The sequence below is a fragment of the Danio rerio genome, chromosome 18 (genome assembly GCF_052040795.2).
Source record: "Danio rerio strain M-AB ecotype USA chromosome 18, GRCz13ab, whole genome shotgun sequence".
Taxonomy (NCBI): Eukaryota; Metazoa; Chordata; class Actinopteri; order Cypriniformes; family Danionidae; genus Danio; species Danio rerio.
The window spans coordinates 34,745,001-34,758,451 of NC_141038.1; the positions used below are offsets into that span (position 1 = coordinate 34,745,001).

General features: G+C 34.5%; 1 protein-coding gene and 1 long non-coding RNA gene across 6 annotated transcripts in view; one reads left to right on the top strand and one right to left on the bottom strand.

The window, feature by feature from the left end:
- Positions 1-13,451, top strand: part of dhx36 (DEAH (Asp-Glu-Ala-His) box polypeptide 36) — a 237,013-nt gene that overhangs the window by 153,653 nt on the left and 69,909 nt on the right. For all 5 annotated transcript variants that reach the window (XM_087292499.1, XM_087292498.1, XM_087292500.1 and 2 more), the window contains 6 exons: positions 2,208-2,325; positions 3,510-3,608; positions 11,903-12,076; positions 12,153-12,239; positions 12,608-12,691; positions 12,797-12,896. In XM_087292499.1, the coding sequence (XP_087148625.1) occupies positions 2,208-2,325; positions 3,510-3,608; positions 11,903-12,076; positions 12,153-12,239; positions 12,608-12,691; positions 12,797-12,896 (662 nt within the window). The remainder of the gene's footprint in view (positions 1-2,207; positions 2,326-3,509; positions 3,609-11,902; positions 12,077-12,152; positions 12,240-12,607; positions 12,692-12,796; positions 12,897-13,451) is intronic.
- Positions 9,668-11,785, bottom strand: LOC147832872 (uncharacterized). Its single transcript, XR_015515113.1, has 2 exons — positions 10,723-11,785; positions 9,668-9,930 (listed from the first exon to the last, which is right to left on the bottom strand). It is a non-coding gene; the product is annotated as an uncharacterized LOC147832872 (long non-coding RNA).

The following is a 13,451-nucleotide window of genomic DNA, read 5'->3' on the forward strand; positions in this document are numbered from 1 at the left end:
TTAATTTTTTGTGGAAAACCTGATGTGCCCCAGCCTCATCCTGACTCGGCCTCCAGCGACCCTCAGGTATTAAGTTTTAGACCCCTGGTTAAAAACATCAAACATCACCTTGAACCAACTCATATGCTTTAGTATATGATGTAGACTATAAAATTTTGCCTCAAATTTTAACCACACATTTCAAGAATATTCTTACCTCTATGATCTCAGAAAATCTCTGAAATTGGCCTTTTTTCATTATCAGACAATTCCTTAATCATTTACATAGCCACTTCTGAGTCTAATAATTCTAAATTGTTGATTTCTTTAGATGCAGAAAAGCTTGGCCCAATCCAAACTCTGATAGGGTGGATAATAGATAATCCTACTCCACCCCATCAACGTTTGGATTTGGCCCTAAATTTATTTCATTGATTAAATTATTGTAAATAAATGTACAAACAACAGTGCAAACAAGTAACATTACATCTAGTTACTGCCTACTTAGTTGAACCACCAGATAATGACGTCGTGTCTGCCCTCTCTTATTTGCATTTGCAATTGAATTTTAAATGAGTTTGGTATTATATCAGGTTACAAAAATAATCTGTGTAGAACTGTGTTATATACAATTAATCACATCAGCGCATATATGCCAACATAGTCACACCTATGCAAAGTCTCTGACACATTCAAATATTAAGCAATCATCATTACTAAAATTACTATAAATATTACTAAAATGAATATTTTATCAATATATTTATTTCTATTTCAGTGTATTCAGTTTTTTATCAATAAAGCATTTTTAAATAAATCAACAAGATTATATCAAAAGTCATTTAGAATAATAAACCCCAAAGAACCAAGAAGACATAGTTACCTAAATCTTTGGGTGGTATAAGTCTGCCTAATTTCCAGTTATATCGTTGGTTATGTGATATACAGGCTCTTTCAGTTTCACTTCATGAATATTTTGCTTATACTTGACTGAGATGGATCATCCACTCATGCTTTCCCTTCTGGCTGGGACTGATTTTCTCCATCATTTAAGATGGAAAATCCTGTAGTAACTTGCTTCTGTAAGAAATGGTCTCAAATAAGAAAACATTAAAAATGGTATGCATTCTTCAAACCCCGTTAACTTTGAACCATTATTTTCTCCTATCTATGTAATTTATGTCTTTTCATAACTTGTCTGATTTGATAGATTTGATTATAGAAGGTTATTTTTCAACAATTGCAACAAAAATGTAATCTTGTTTTTTTTTTTACATATTTGCAAATACGCAACTTTTATTGAAAACGTTTTCCCACAATCCTCATAGAGCCTCAAACATTACCACTGGATGCATTTTTTAGGCAATCCATTTACAAAAGGTAGCATATCCATCATTCTGAAATGACTCTTGCAATTTGTAACATATCACTGGAATACTAACATGAAACATGGCAGGAAGTTCTGGGAAAAAACATTACAGAAGGATGATGCACAAAAACTAGTTCACACCTAAATGCACACCTCTTCAGTATGTGCTAGACAGGGACTTACAGTATTGATAAACACTGTATATACACATATTAGTGTTTATCTTACTTTCTGTGAGAGAAGATAGCAGTGATATGTCATTCAGTTTCTGAAGAAAGCTAGATAATGTCATGTTTTCCAAACAGAAATCCGTAGTGTAGCAGTATTGAGATGTGTGAAATAGGCTGTGGAAAAGTTTGGGCACCCTCTCTTTTGTGTGGATTTCTAAATGTATAGCCACTTCATGCTGATTGATTACAACATAAAGTGGATTTGAGTGACTCAGTGAATATTAATAGCATTTTTTAATAGTGTTTTTTTGGTGTTGTTTTTTACCATTGAAATGGTTTACAGTGTACAGTTATGCAAGTTGTGAACAGAACCATGCTTTATTATATGCGCTAAATGAATGCATTAAAGGGTTAGTTCAACCAAAAATAAAAAATGTACTCTCTATTTACTTTAATGCAAAACAAAAGATATGTAATCGTTTTGTAAATGTTTTGTACCCACCTGATACTATCTCGAAATTATTACAAATTTAATTGTTTATATAAACTTTTATTTAAGAACATTTATTAAATTACATTTAAGCAGTGGCAATTTGCATAAGTCAAACAGACTTCCCTAATAAAATCAGTATAATAATAATATTACTTGTATTTGCTACATCTCATTTGTTTTGTTTTTGTTTGATTAGAGTGTCCCCAGGAAAATGCTATCATCTGTATAATGGACTCAGGGCCAGCCTCTTGGATAACTACCAGTTACCTGAGATCCAACGCACTCCACTGGAAGAGCTTTGCTTACAAATTAAGGTCTGAGCTTTTAAGGAAAACTAAAATTAAAAAAATTGCAGTTTCGGCATACTTTAGATCAGTCATAGAATGAATGAATGATTGATTGATTGATTGATTGATTGATTGATTAAATAAAAAAAATCTTGATAAATTTAAATGAATTAAGGTAATATATTCAGTAATTAAAATGTATAAATTAATAAAAAATATAATAATTGATTTTTATTTCACTTTTGCAGCAAAATATGGGTTGTCTTTAAAATTGCATATGTATTTACAAGCTCCCATAAATGAGCACCTCATAAAATACATATGCAATACCTACTTTACAAATATGTTTTGAACAAACACTTAAATAGTTACTTTAGATCAAACACACTTCACTGGCATTGTAAGCTTGTATGTGTGAGCTTTTCAGGGCACACTAAAAAGAAAGAAAAGACAGTTTAGTGCATACTTTAGATCTAAAGTTATGGAATTAATTAATTATTAACAATTCAATTTTTTTGTTAATGAAAAGCTGAAAAATATTTAGCTGAAAAGCTAAATATATAATAATAAATAAACAACTGGCTTTGTATAATTAATTAATTAGTTAATTAAATTAATTAATTAAAAAGTGACTTGTCTTTAATCGTCCTCCACTCTCTTTCTGAACACACACATATTCCACACATACAATAGGTTAAAAATACAAATGTAATTGGTGCAAATACCTATCAGACCTGTATTCATTTTTTTTTTTACTTTACTGTTTCACCCCTGCTAAAATCACAGATTTGGTTTTGGAATATGTGTATTTGTTGTTAGAATGCAGAGGAATTATGCTTGTGGCAGAAAAAAACATAATTTCACTGTTGTAGTTTTATGAAATTGAACTGAATAATCCCACTGGTGACTCATTTCATTTCTCACAAACTTTTTCCAAGCACACAAACAAAATTATGGATTGCAATAATGAGTCATGGTTTTTGTAAATTTGAGACAATATTTTACCTGTTTCAGTACCTGGCCATTTTCAACCATATGTTTAACCAGTTCTAGTTCTTTCTGCTGCTCAATTGTACAGTGGGTCCCTGATGAATATTCACGCTCACCTTAATATAAATGTTGTCAATCTTATAATATATTTTTGTTTGTATGCTTAAGTTAGGAAACTTAGTGATTTTACTGTAGTATGAAATTTCTCTCTATTTTTTCAGGTACTGAAATTGGGCCCCATTGCAACTTTTCTGCAGAAAACTATGGATCCTCCCTCAGACAGAGCAATAGAGCTGGCTATCACACACCTTGTAGACCTGGTGAGAGAATAAAGACATAAAAGGGAGGAATAACTGATAGAAAAGTAGAGTTGAGTTAGCAAATAAGGGATGATTTACTAGGGATCATTCTGTGAGCGGCACAAATATAAAGGTTTGGATATCATTTATTGTCGTATGCCCAGCCATGTCCGCACAGTCTTCTAAGTATACTAAAAAACCGATAAGCATGGATGGATGATTTTGGTTTATGATGAAACTTTTTAACTAGAAAAGTGCACAGAACATTTTGAAATCCATATGGCTGAAGAAAAACATCGGGCTTTATACAGAAAAATGGAATCAAAATCCTGAACCTGTGTTTACAGTAGTTTTTTTTTTTTTTTTTTTTTTAAATGGTGCTTTAGAATGAAAACACTTCTCATACATACTAGATTTTTTATTTTAAAAAAGAAAATCTGAGATATTTTTTATGCATGTTGGACATCCTCGTATTTTCCAATGATGGTTTGCACCTAGAAGGGAATCCGCTGCTTGAAACATATGCTGGATAAATTGGCGATTCTTTCCGCTGTGGCAACTTTATAACATCATTTAAATTATCCTGGCTACGTTGCTTCACCATCTTAACAATAAAATAAAAGCATGATAGAGGAACTGTCAATTTTCATTTTGATATTAACTTGTAGCATAACATTTAATGTAACATAACAGCCTTCTTTCTTTCCCAGAGATGGGTTGCGACTGGAAGGGCATCCACTGCGTAAAAACTTGCTGGATAAGTTGGCGGTTCATTCCGCTGTGGCGACCCCGGATTAATAAAGGGACTAAGCCGACAAGAAAATGAATGAATGAACAGCCTCCTTTCATTTTCATTGAAAATAAGAAACTTACCCTCTCTTTTCTGAATATTAGTTTTAATAAATAATTATAATAGTATAATATACAATAAATTTATACATTATTGGAAATAAAGGCAAGCAATCAGCCAAATGTGCAAAATCAGTGTTCATTGTTACATAAATTAATTTATTATTAGTAAACTTTATTGTCCACATGTGTGGAAATTCATTTTTGGCCTCCAAAACATCACAAAAACAGAGCACAAACACAAAGCTTCTTACACCAAAGATTACCAGCACACAACACTAGACATACAATCTACTTCATGGTCATTTATTCAGTATGGTAATAGCAGACGGTAAAAAAAAATCTTAAAAATATTTGTTTTTGCTCTGTATCATCTATTAGAAAGAGAAGCTTTTCAAATTCATAATTAAGAGGATGAGTTGAGTCCTGAACTATCTGTGAGGCTTTCCGTCTGGTCTGGTTTGTATACAGTTCCACAAGCTGCTTCTGGGGGGTCCATTATGATCTTACTAGCCATATTAACGATCTTTGCAAGTTTATACTTGCTTCTAGCTCCAAAATTTTTCTGTACCAGCAAGAAATATTATAGGAGAAAATACTTTCAACCAGACTGGTATAATCCTTTTTCAGAATACCCTTACTAACATTTAAACTATTTAATTTTCTTAAAAGAAAGAGTCACTGTGTTGCCTTCTTGTAGATATAGTCTCCGTGTATACCACAATTTAAGCCACTATCTAAAATAATTCCCACATACTTAAAGCTGTTTACAATCTCCACATGTTAACCCTCAATAGTAGCTGGATGACATATAGGCTGCCCTTCTCTACTTATAATTAGTTCCTTAGTTTTCAAAGCATCAAGTGACAAAGCACTCTTCTCAAACCATGTCACCAGATGTTCTATTTGCTCAATGAAGGCCCTCTCTAGCTTCTCCTTTCCTTTGACCACAAATCCAACCACAGCCATGTCATCAGCATATTTGAGTAGGGAAAAATTGCTTTCAGAAATCTACATATCACTTATATAGATCGAAAATAATGCAGGTGATATACTCAAAAAAACCTCTTCAGAAATTAAACCCTGTACAGACACTCTTTGAGGATGATCAGTAAAAAATCCTGTATCCATAAAACTAGGTGCTCATTAATTTTAAGCTTTAATAATTGATCCAATAAAATGTCAACTTTGACCGTATTAAAAGCTAAACTAAAATCAATAAATACAATTCTAGCAAAAGCACCAGGGTGCTGAATGTTCTTGCTGATTTCATGGAGCAAGATTAAAATAGTTTCTTCAGAACCTCTCTGTGCTTTATAGGCAAACTGCAAATGGTCTGACCCATGGGTCAAATGCCCTAATACAACCCTTTCCATGTAATTACATAGAATGCTGTTAAAGGCAATAGGTCTAAAATCATTTGGTAATACAGGTTTGCATTTCGTAGGAATGGGAATAATTGTTGTTCTTTTCCACGAAAGTGGAACCATATGTGTATAAAGCAAGATCTGAAATAATCTAGTGAAAACCCCTTTCAGTTGCTAAATGCACCCTGCTATTGCCTGCCCTCTAAGACCGTCTGGGCCAGGTGCCTTGAAAGTTTTAACACTTGCTAGACTACCAGCTATCTTTTCTTCTGTAAGAGTAACATTATTTCCTACATGGCTAACCACTTGGTCAAACTTGGCTCCAATTGTACTTTTATCCAACGTATTATAGAAATTGTTCAATTCATTTGCAAATGAAAGAGAATTTGTAAGTGAGCTGTGTTGCTTCAGTGTCTCCCTACCCATCATGTTATTGAGACTGCTCCATGCTTTACGAGCATCACCAGTGACAAACTGTTTCTCTATTTTATTTCTATATTGTTGTCTAGATTTTTAAATATTGATCCAATAATAAAGTTCACGTCTTTTTTCTTAAAAAAGTACCATATTACCTTGTGCAAAAAGCCACCCTTTTCTCCCTTAGACATTTCTTAATTTCATGCCCCAAACCTTGTTTTAGGGTATATTTTAACAGTTTTTTTTTTTTGCACAACATTACTCACAGAAAGTAATGTAAGATGTTATTGTTTCTTTTAACTCATTCGCATTTGCACTAGGCTTGCCACGATAGACGGTGTTGACGTTGATACCGGTTTTAAGACGCAACACCGGTGACATCACTTTTCCACCATGACACCATCCCCACATTTGTTTTTTTAAGTATTCGGGTTTTTTTTTTTTTTTTAATTTATTAAACATTTATTTTAATTAAATGGAAAATATAATTATAAATTATTGACTTAAGACGAGAGCATGCTCTATAATTATCATCTGAACATAGCTACAATGCATCATATTTCATTTATCACGTGAGGAGAAAAGAGGAGTCGAATATACAGAAAGAGGATGGAGAACGGTTTATTGTCAAAACGCAATGCAAAAGTGCCTGTTTGGCAATATTTTGGGTTCAAACCAAACACAAAAAGAAAACCCAAAGGCATTAATGAGGCAATCTGCAAACTTTGCCTGACAAAGGTGGCAGCATCTAGAGGAAACAGAACTAATTTATACACGCACCTTCAAAGCACCTTTATGTTTAACTATGGGTGGGTCGCGGATAGATCAATGACCATAAATACGCAACGCATGCTCTCATTTTAAAAATCATGCGACCAGGCCCGGATTGGCTAATCGGGAGGACTGGGAGAATTCCCGGTGGGCCGGTCCGTTTTTTGGCCACGAGGGCCGGTGTCCCTAGCTCCAGAATCTGTTGCTCTCAGCAGTCACACTTTTTAAATAAATTAATTTATTTACTTGACCACAGTCATCTTATTCATTATTTTACCGCAGCTCTACTCTTTTTATATGTAGCCAGCCTGCAGGTAAATTATGATATAACTCAGATGAGTCACTTCTCAGTATACAGCTGTTGTGGTCCAGTGGTTAGCACGTTAGATTACGACGCTGCCGACCCGGGTTGATCCTCGCCTGAGTATGTTATTATTATTATTTTTCTTTTCATTTTTATTGTTAAGACATATAATACTGTTAGGGTTGTTGAACATTTAAAGTTCTAAAGCAACTGTTTTCTCAAAAAAGACGGGATAGTGTAATTAGAAACTGAATTGGAAATCACCTTATTTTAATATAGTCAGTCGTGAACTGAGGTGGGCTGGTCTGAGGCTTGAAACTCCAGGGCTGAAAAAGAGTCCCACTCCGGCCCTGCAAGCGACCATCATCTCACAATGTTTAATAATAATTAACTTTTTTTGTATTAAAACGAGTGATTTAGCAATGCCGCACCATTGACAATACAGGTAGAAGAGCTGAAGCCTTTGCGAAATCTGTCAAAATACACCACTAAAATTAACAGGCATAAATGTCTTTGAGCCAAAAAAGTCTATTGGAAGGATATCTGTAAAAACGCAATTAGAGCCAAAAATATGTAGGAGTTGTGTAGCCTATTAATTATAGGCCTATTAATTCTAATAAAATGAAAACCAAAATAAACAATTCATTGCATTTTTCGTTTGATAAAACTATACGTAAACGAAAAAAATCAAAGGGTGGCTTGTTTGTAGTAATGTGTTTTAATATTAATGAAAATATGCTTAGCCTATTTAATTAACGGCTATGAACGCTGTAAATAGACGAGCCATTCAAAACATATTATTTTACTGTGTACTGGGTTATAATGTATATTTTACATTAAAACTAAACGGAGCATGTCTCGCTGTTATTTAAAACATGTAATTCATACCACACCAGAGCTGTGGACCTGTACTGTCTATGCAGTGTGTAAACTTACAGGGCGGTGTGTTGGTCAATAGTCTTACTGCGCACCAAACTCCAATGCGAGAGAGATTATGTTACTCGATAGACAACATTAACTTGACAGATTTTAAAAATAAAAGGTATTTTTAAAAAGGAACAACACGCAAATCTGCAACAAATAAAACTAAAAATAAAACGTCTTGCCAGTGCTGTGTATTCCGCCACTGACAGTGTGAGACGAGGCACTTTTATTTAGCCTGAAGTCTTTGAATTTTTTAAAATAATGTTTCAATTCTTAACATTTGTTTTTTTTTATTTTTTTTTATAGTTTATATATAAAATGAGTGCTAGCTTGTTTAATTGTGATCATTATGCAAGGATCATATTTCATATTTGTTTTATTCTTCAATAGCCTATAGATTCATTAATAATGTATTTTATAAACGGATTGTTCATAAGGACTAAGCTGTTACTATATAATATAGGCATTTATGGTTGTTATTTGTATGGTTCCAACTTCCACAGTTTTTTCAGCCTGTATAGGATTGTTTTATTTTATTCGTTATGTTAATAAAAGTCATGTGTTGTTTAATAACAGTGATTTTTTTTTTTTTTTTGGTGTAGTTTCCTTTTCCTCCATTCAAACAATTGATGACAAATTGGCAACTCCCACAAAACTGAAAGTGAAAGTATTTTACGCACGCATTTATAAGCTATTTAAAAGCAGAAAAAAGAGGAAAATAAGAAACGCCCACTCCCACGGTGATACCGGTATTACCGGTGTTGTCACATGTTGATTAACCGGTGGGGAAATTTCCTCATCGTCACAACCCTAATTTGCACAATTATCAAAAAAAAATGTCCCAGTCTGTGTTCTCATAACAGTCTCTCAGTCTCTCTTTACAGTCCTCAGGCCAAATCGCAACTTTTATAACTCTCACTTATCCCAACTGCGGCATCCTCGTATTTGGGTTCTGTTATATAAACCAAAATTATGGTGATCTGTCAGTGGCGCCCCCAGAAAATTTTCTTAGGGGTGGCCAGAAGAGGCCGCACCAAATCTTGGGGTGGCACACAAAAAAAATAATGAATTCAGTGTAATGTTTTATTTTTGTTTCTGGTAAATGAAATAATGTAGTTTTTATTCATTTAATTAATTCTACTTGAAATATTGCAATTTATTCTTTGAAATAATTCAGCAAGTACATGTGCAAACCAAATAAAAATCTATGCTTATTTTAAAAACACTTTTCATATACTGTATAAATAACTTCTTTTTTTACGTGCCTTTATTGTACATCATACGAGATATGCCATGTCTAAAATTAATGAAGATTAATGAGTTTATTATTCCCAGAGATGGGTTGCAGCTGGAAGGGCATCCGCTGTGTAAAAATGTGCTAGATAAGTTGGCGGTTCATTCTGCTGTGGTGACCCTGGATTAATAAAGGGACTAAGCCGAAAAGAAAATGAATGAAAGAATAATGAGTTTATTAATTACCCAAACAAATGAACAAACTGAACAAAAGGCATTACTATACACACTCACTATAACTAATAATATTATTTATCCATATTGCTTTTTGAACCATTTTATTAATGCAGCTTCTTCTATTGATATACTGTAGCTTAAGGTAAATATTAAATAGCCATTGCTGTCTATTGAAGGTGTGTGCGTGCTGTCAAGGACGATCAGGGAGGGTAGTAGTGGTGGTTCTAGTTTAAATGACACCCTGGGCGAACCACCCTATACACCCCCACCTCTCTTGAATTGTTAGATTTGTTATTCAATAAATATAACAATTTATTTATATTTATTCTAAGTATATACAATTAATATTAATAAACAATTATTTTTCTAAATAAATAACAGAAATCAGTCCTAAATATTACTGGAAAACAACAACTGGAGTGATATGCCAACATCACTTAAGAAACCTTTTGCATGAAAATTAATTATGACAATTCTAAAGAATACAAAAAATGTATTATAGAATTATCTGTGGTCTTAGACCAGATCATGGCTGAGAAATCATGTTATGAAGTCTTACCTCCCTGACTCATTATCCCTCCTTTCTGCTTTAAAGCCATGCTTAGTGAATGTAACATCATCATCATCATCATCATATTATATAAACTTTAAACGACTTTCAAAACTCGCTGCGTGCCGACACCTCTGCACAAAAGGCTGTTACTCTGGTTTCACGGCGCATGAGCGGTGCCTATTATGTCGGCGTTCATGCAAACAACCAACCGGGATTCACACAAGAGTGCGTGAGGCGCGCGGGAATGGTTTTTCGCGCGCATGCGTCAGTTTGCTTTCACCAGCATTGAACCAGAGGGGGAGAGCTACGTCAGTAACACCAACAATAATTTAGTGACTGCATTTTATTTATTTATTTATCTAAATATTGGGAATTTATGAGTTCATTTAAATCAATAATGTCAACGCAAAATTATATTGGGGTGGCCAAAGGGGTGGCCACAGGGGTGGCCAGAGTTTACCGAGGGGTGGCCGTGGCCACCCCTGGCCACCCCTTGGAGGCGCCCCTGTGATCTGTCCAAACTCTCTTGGGAGATAAAAAGGTCTGAAGGATACAGAAAGCAGTTCATAATCGTGAGTGCACAATTTCTTGTAGACATGAAATTGTGTTGCCGATTTTTTTTGTCCATGAAGACACACATACCTCCCCCGATCAATTTTTTTTTAGGCATATTTGTCCCCGGTCAGCTCTTATCATGATATAACTAGGTAGCACAACTTCAATCTCGTCTTTCAGCCATGTCTCTGTTAATCAAATCAGGTTACTCATTTTAAAGTCACTTTCAACTTTTCCCTGGCAGCCAGTTCATCCATTTTATTATTTAGCGACCGCACATTTGACAAGGTTATCATGGGAAGAGGGAAGCACAACCTTCGCTTCTTTAACCTGGTCCTAGTACCTCCTTTTGATCCCAGTTTCTTCAACCTTCTCCCTTTGAACCTTGTCTTACGTAACATTTCAGGGCAATCCAGTTTTTTCTGTCATCTTATTTTTGCGCTCAGCCAAAACGCGTTACCAGAGAATAAGTCATAGATTCAAAAGACTGAAGTCGGGGAATATGTTTTTAGATATAGACAACAAGCCGAGTTAAATATCATGCTTGACAACTATAGCGAGTTTAGATCCAGCGATAGATCCTTGATGAACCATCCAATGTGCACAGCTCTCAACTGGTGCTCTGTGCTCAAAGCACCCGCTGACTGCCTGGATCTCAGACGCGAGCATAATTTGCAGCGCATGACAGAGTGTGTATATGGTCACGTGATCTGCATTTTCTGTTTAAAAATGCTAAGTGAAATGCCAGTCTGGACGTGGATCATTTTTATTCTAATAGCCATTTTAAAACTAAAACATATTAGTGTAAACGGGCCCTCAAAGGAAGGTTGTGATGACAGACATCTGTCATCTGGGTTGGGGCCCTATGTTAGATAGCCAACCAGCATTTGGCTCATGGAAAAAAAACACTTGCGTAAAAGCAGCCTTAGACAGAAATTTTACTGTTTTATGAAAAATTATTGGTCAGCAAAAAAAAAAAAGTTTATTTAAAAAAGCTTTAAAGTAAAAAAAAAAAAAAAGTGCTAAAGCTCAATTAAAAGAAAAAAGTTTGAAAAGCCAATTGTTTTACTTTTTTCTTTTTTTTTTTCAAATTCTTTCCTTGTAGAATGCCTTGGACAGAGATGAAAAGTTGACTCCTCTAGGATTTCATCTCGCCCGTATGCCTGTAGAGCCTCACATTGGAAAGATGATTTTGTTTGGGGCACTTCTGGGCTGTTTGGACCCCGTGCTTACCATTGCAGCCAGCCTTAGCTTTAAAGATCCCTTCTTCATACCACTGGTACACGCAGACACACTATTTCAGATTAACACAATCCTTGATGGATTGTTTTTGACTGATGGATTGTTTATCTAAGGGAAAGGAGAAGATTGCAGACCAAAGGAGAAAGATGTTTTCCCAGAACTCAAGAAGTGATCATCTGAGTATTGTCAATGCTTTCTTGGTATGTTTTGTAGAGTTACTCTTCATTAAGTTGAAACTGTATTAAAGCTGATTTTGTTTTATAGGACAACACATCCGTCTTCATGAAGCAAAGTTTATAAATCACTTGAATGCTTGCTTGCTTCTTTACCTTCTTTCTAGTTAGTTAGTTAGTTTGTTTTTGAGGACATTTGTATTGAGGAAATAGTTTATAACAGTTTATGAGTTTCATTTTTTTTTTCAACAATGTAGAAAAGCATTAGTAATGTAGAAAAGTAAAGGTTAGGTTTAGGTTTGGGATTGGGATTAAGATTGCATATTGCATATTGAGTGGTCCTTACCACATAAAAACATGTAAAATCACAATAATCTCTTTATTTATTTGCCCAGGGCTGGGAGGATGCTAAGAGACAAGGAAGCAGGTTTGAGAGGGAATACTGCTGGGACAACTTTCTGTCTGCCAATACGCTACAGGTCAGTTATAACTCTCCACATATCGAACATCAGATATAAAAGAGAGAGCTGGACTTTTTGTTACAAGCTTGATAAATAAAAACTCATTTTACTCATTCCAACCAGATGCTTCAGAATATGAAGGGTCAGTTTGCAGAGCATCTTTTGAGGGCTGGCTTTGTGAATAGTAAGGACCCCAAAGATCCCAGCTCTAACATCAACTCGGGTAATACTGTATTTTTCATGTGCATTTTTACTACTAGTAATTTGTCTTTTATCACATCTGTCCCTTTGCTTACATTATTTTTTCACCACTGGCTTGCACTTGCACCTTAATAGATTTGAGTCTTAACTGTCCAGATTTTCATTTTCTTTTTTTATTAGTTGTTTTTTTTTTCTTAAACATATTCACTCTCTGAAAATTGTCAACAACAAGCAAACAATAACACACCAGCCTACAATGACATACACATGCATACACACAAACAGACACGAACACACACACATACATTTTTGTGAAAAACTGAAACATATGAAAAATACGTCACAAATGGGGATGTGCCTTTCTAAAGCTGCTAGAGCAAAGCTGAAAATAATTTTAAGTTGCCAATGGCCTTATTATGACAGTCATCTGTTAAGATTTTCGTTTCATGCACATTTTTGCACTAGATCTTTTACCTACATACAAGGACAAACATTCATTTAATTTTTTTAAGGACATATAAATAAACTGATGTCTAAATAATACCTACATATTGGGACTATGGTGAAAAGTGTCCTG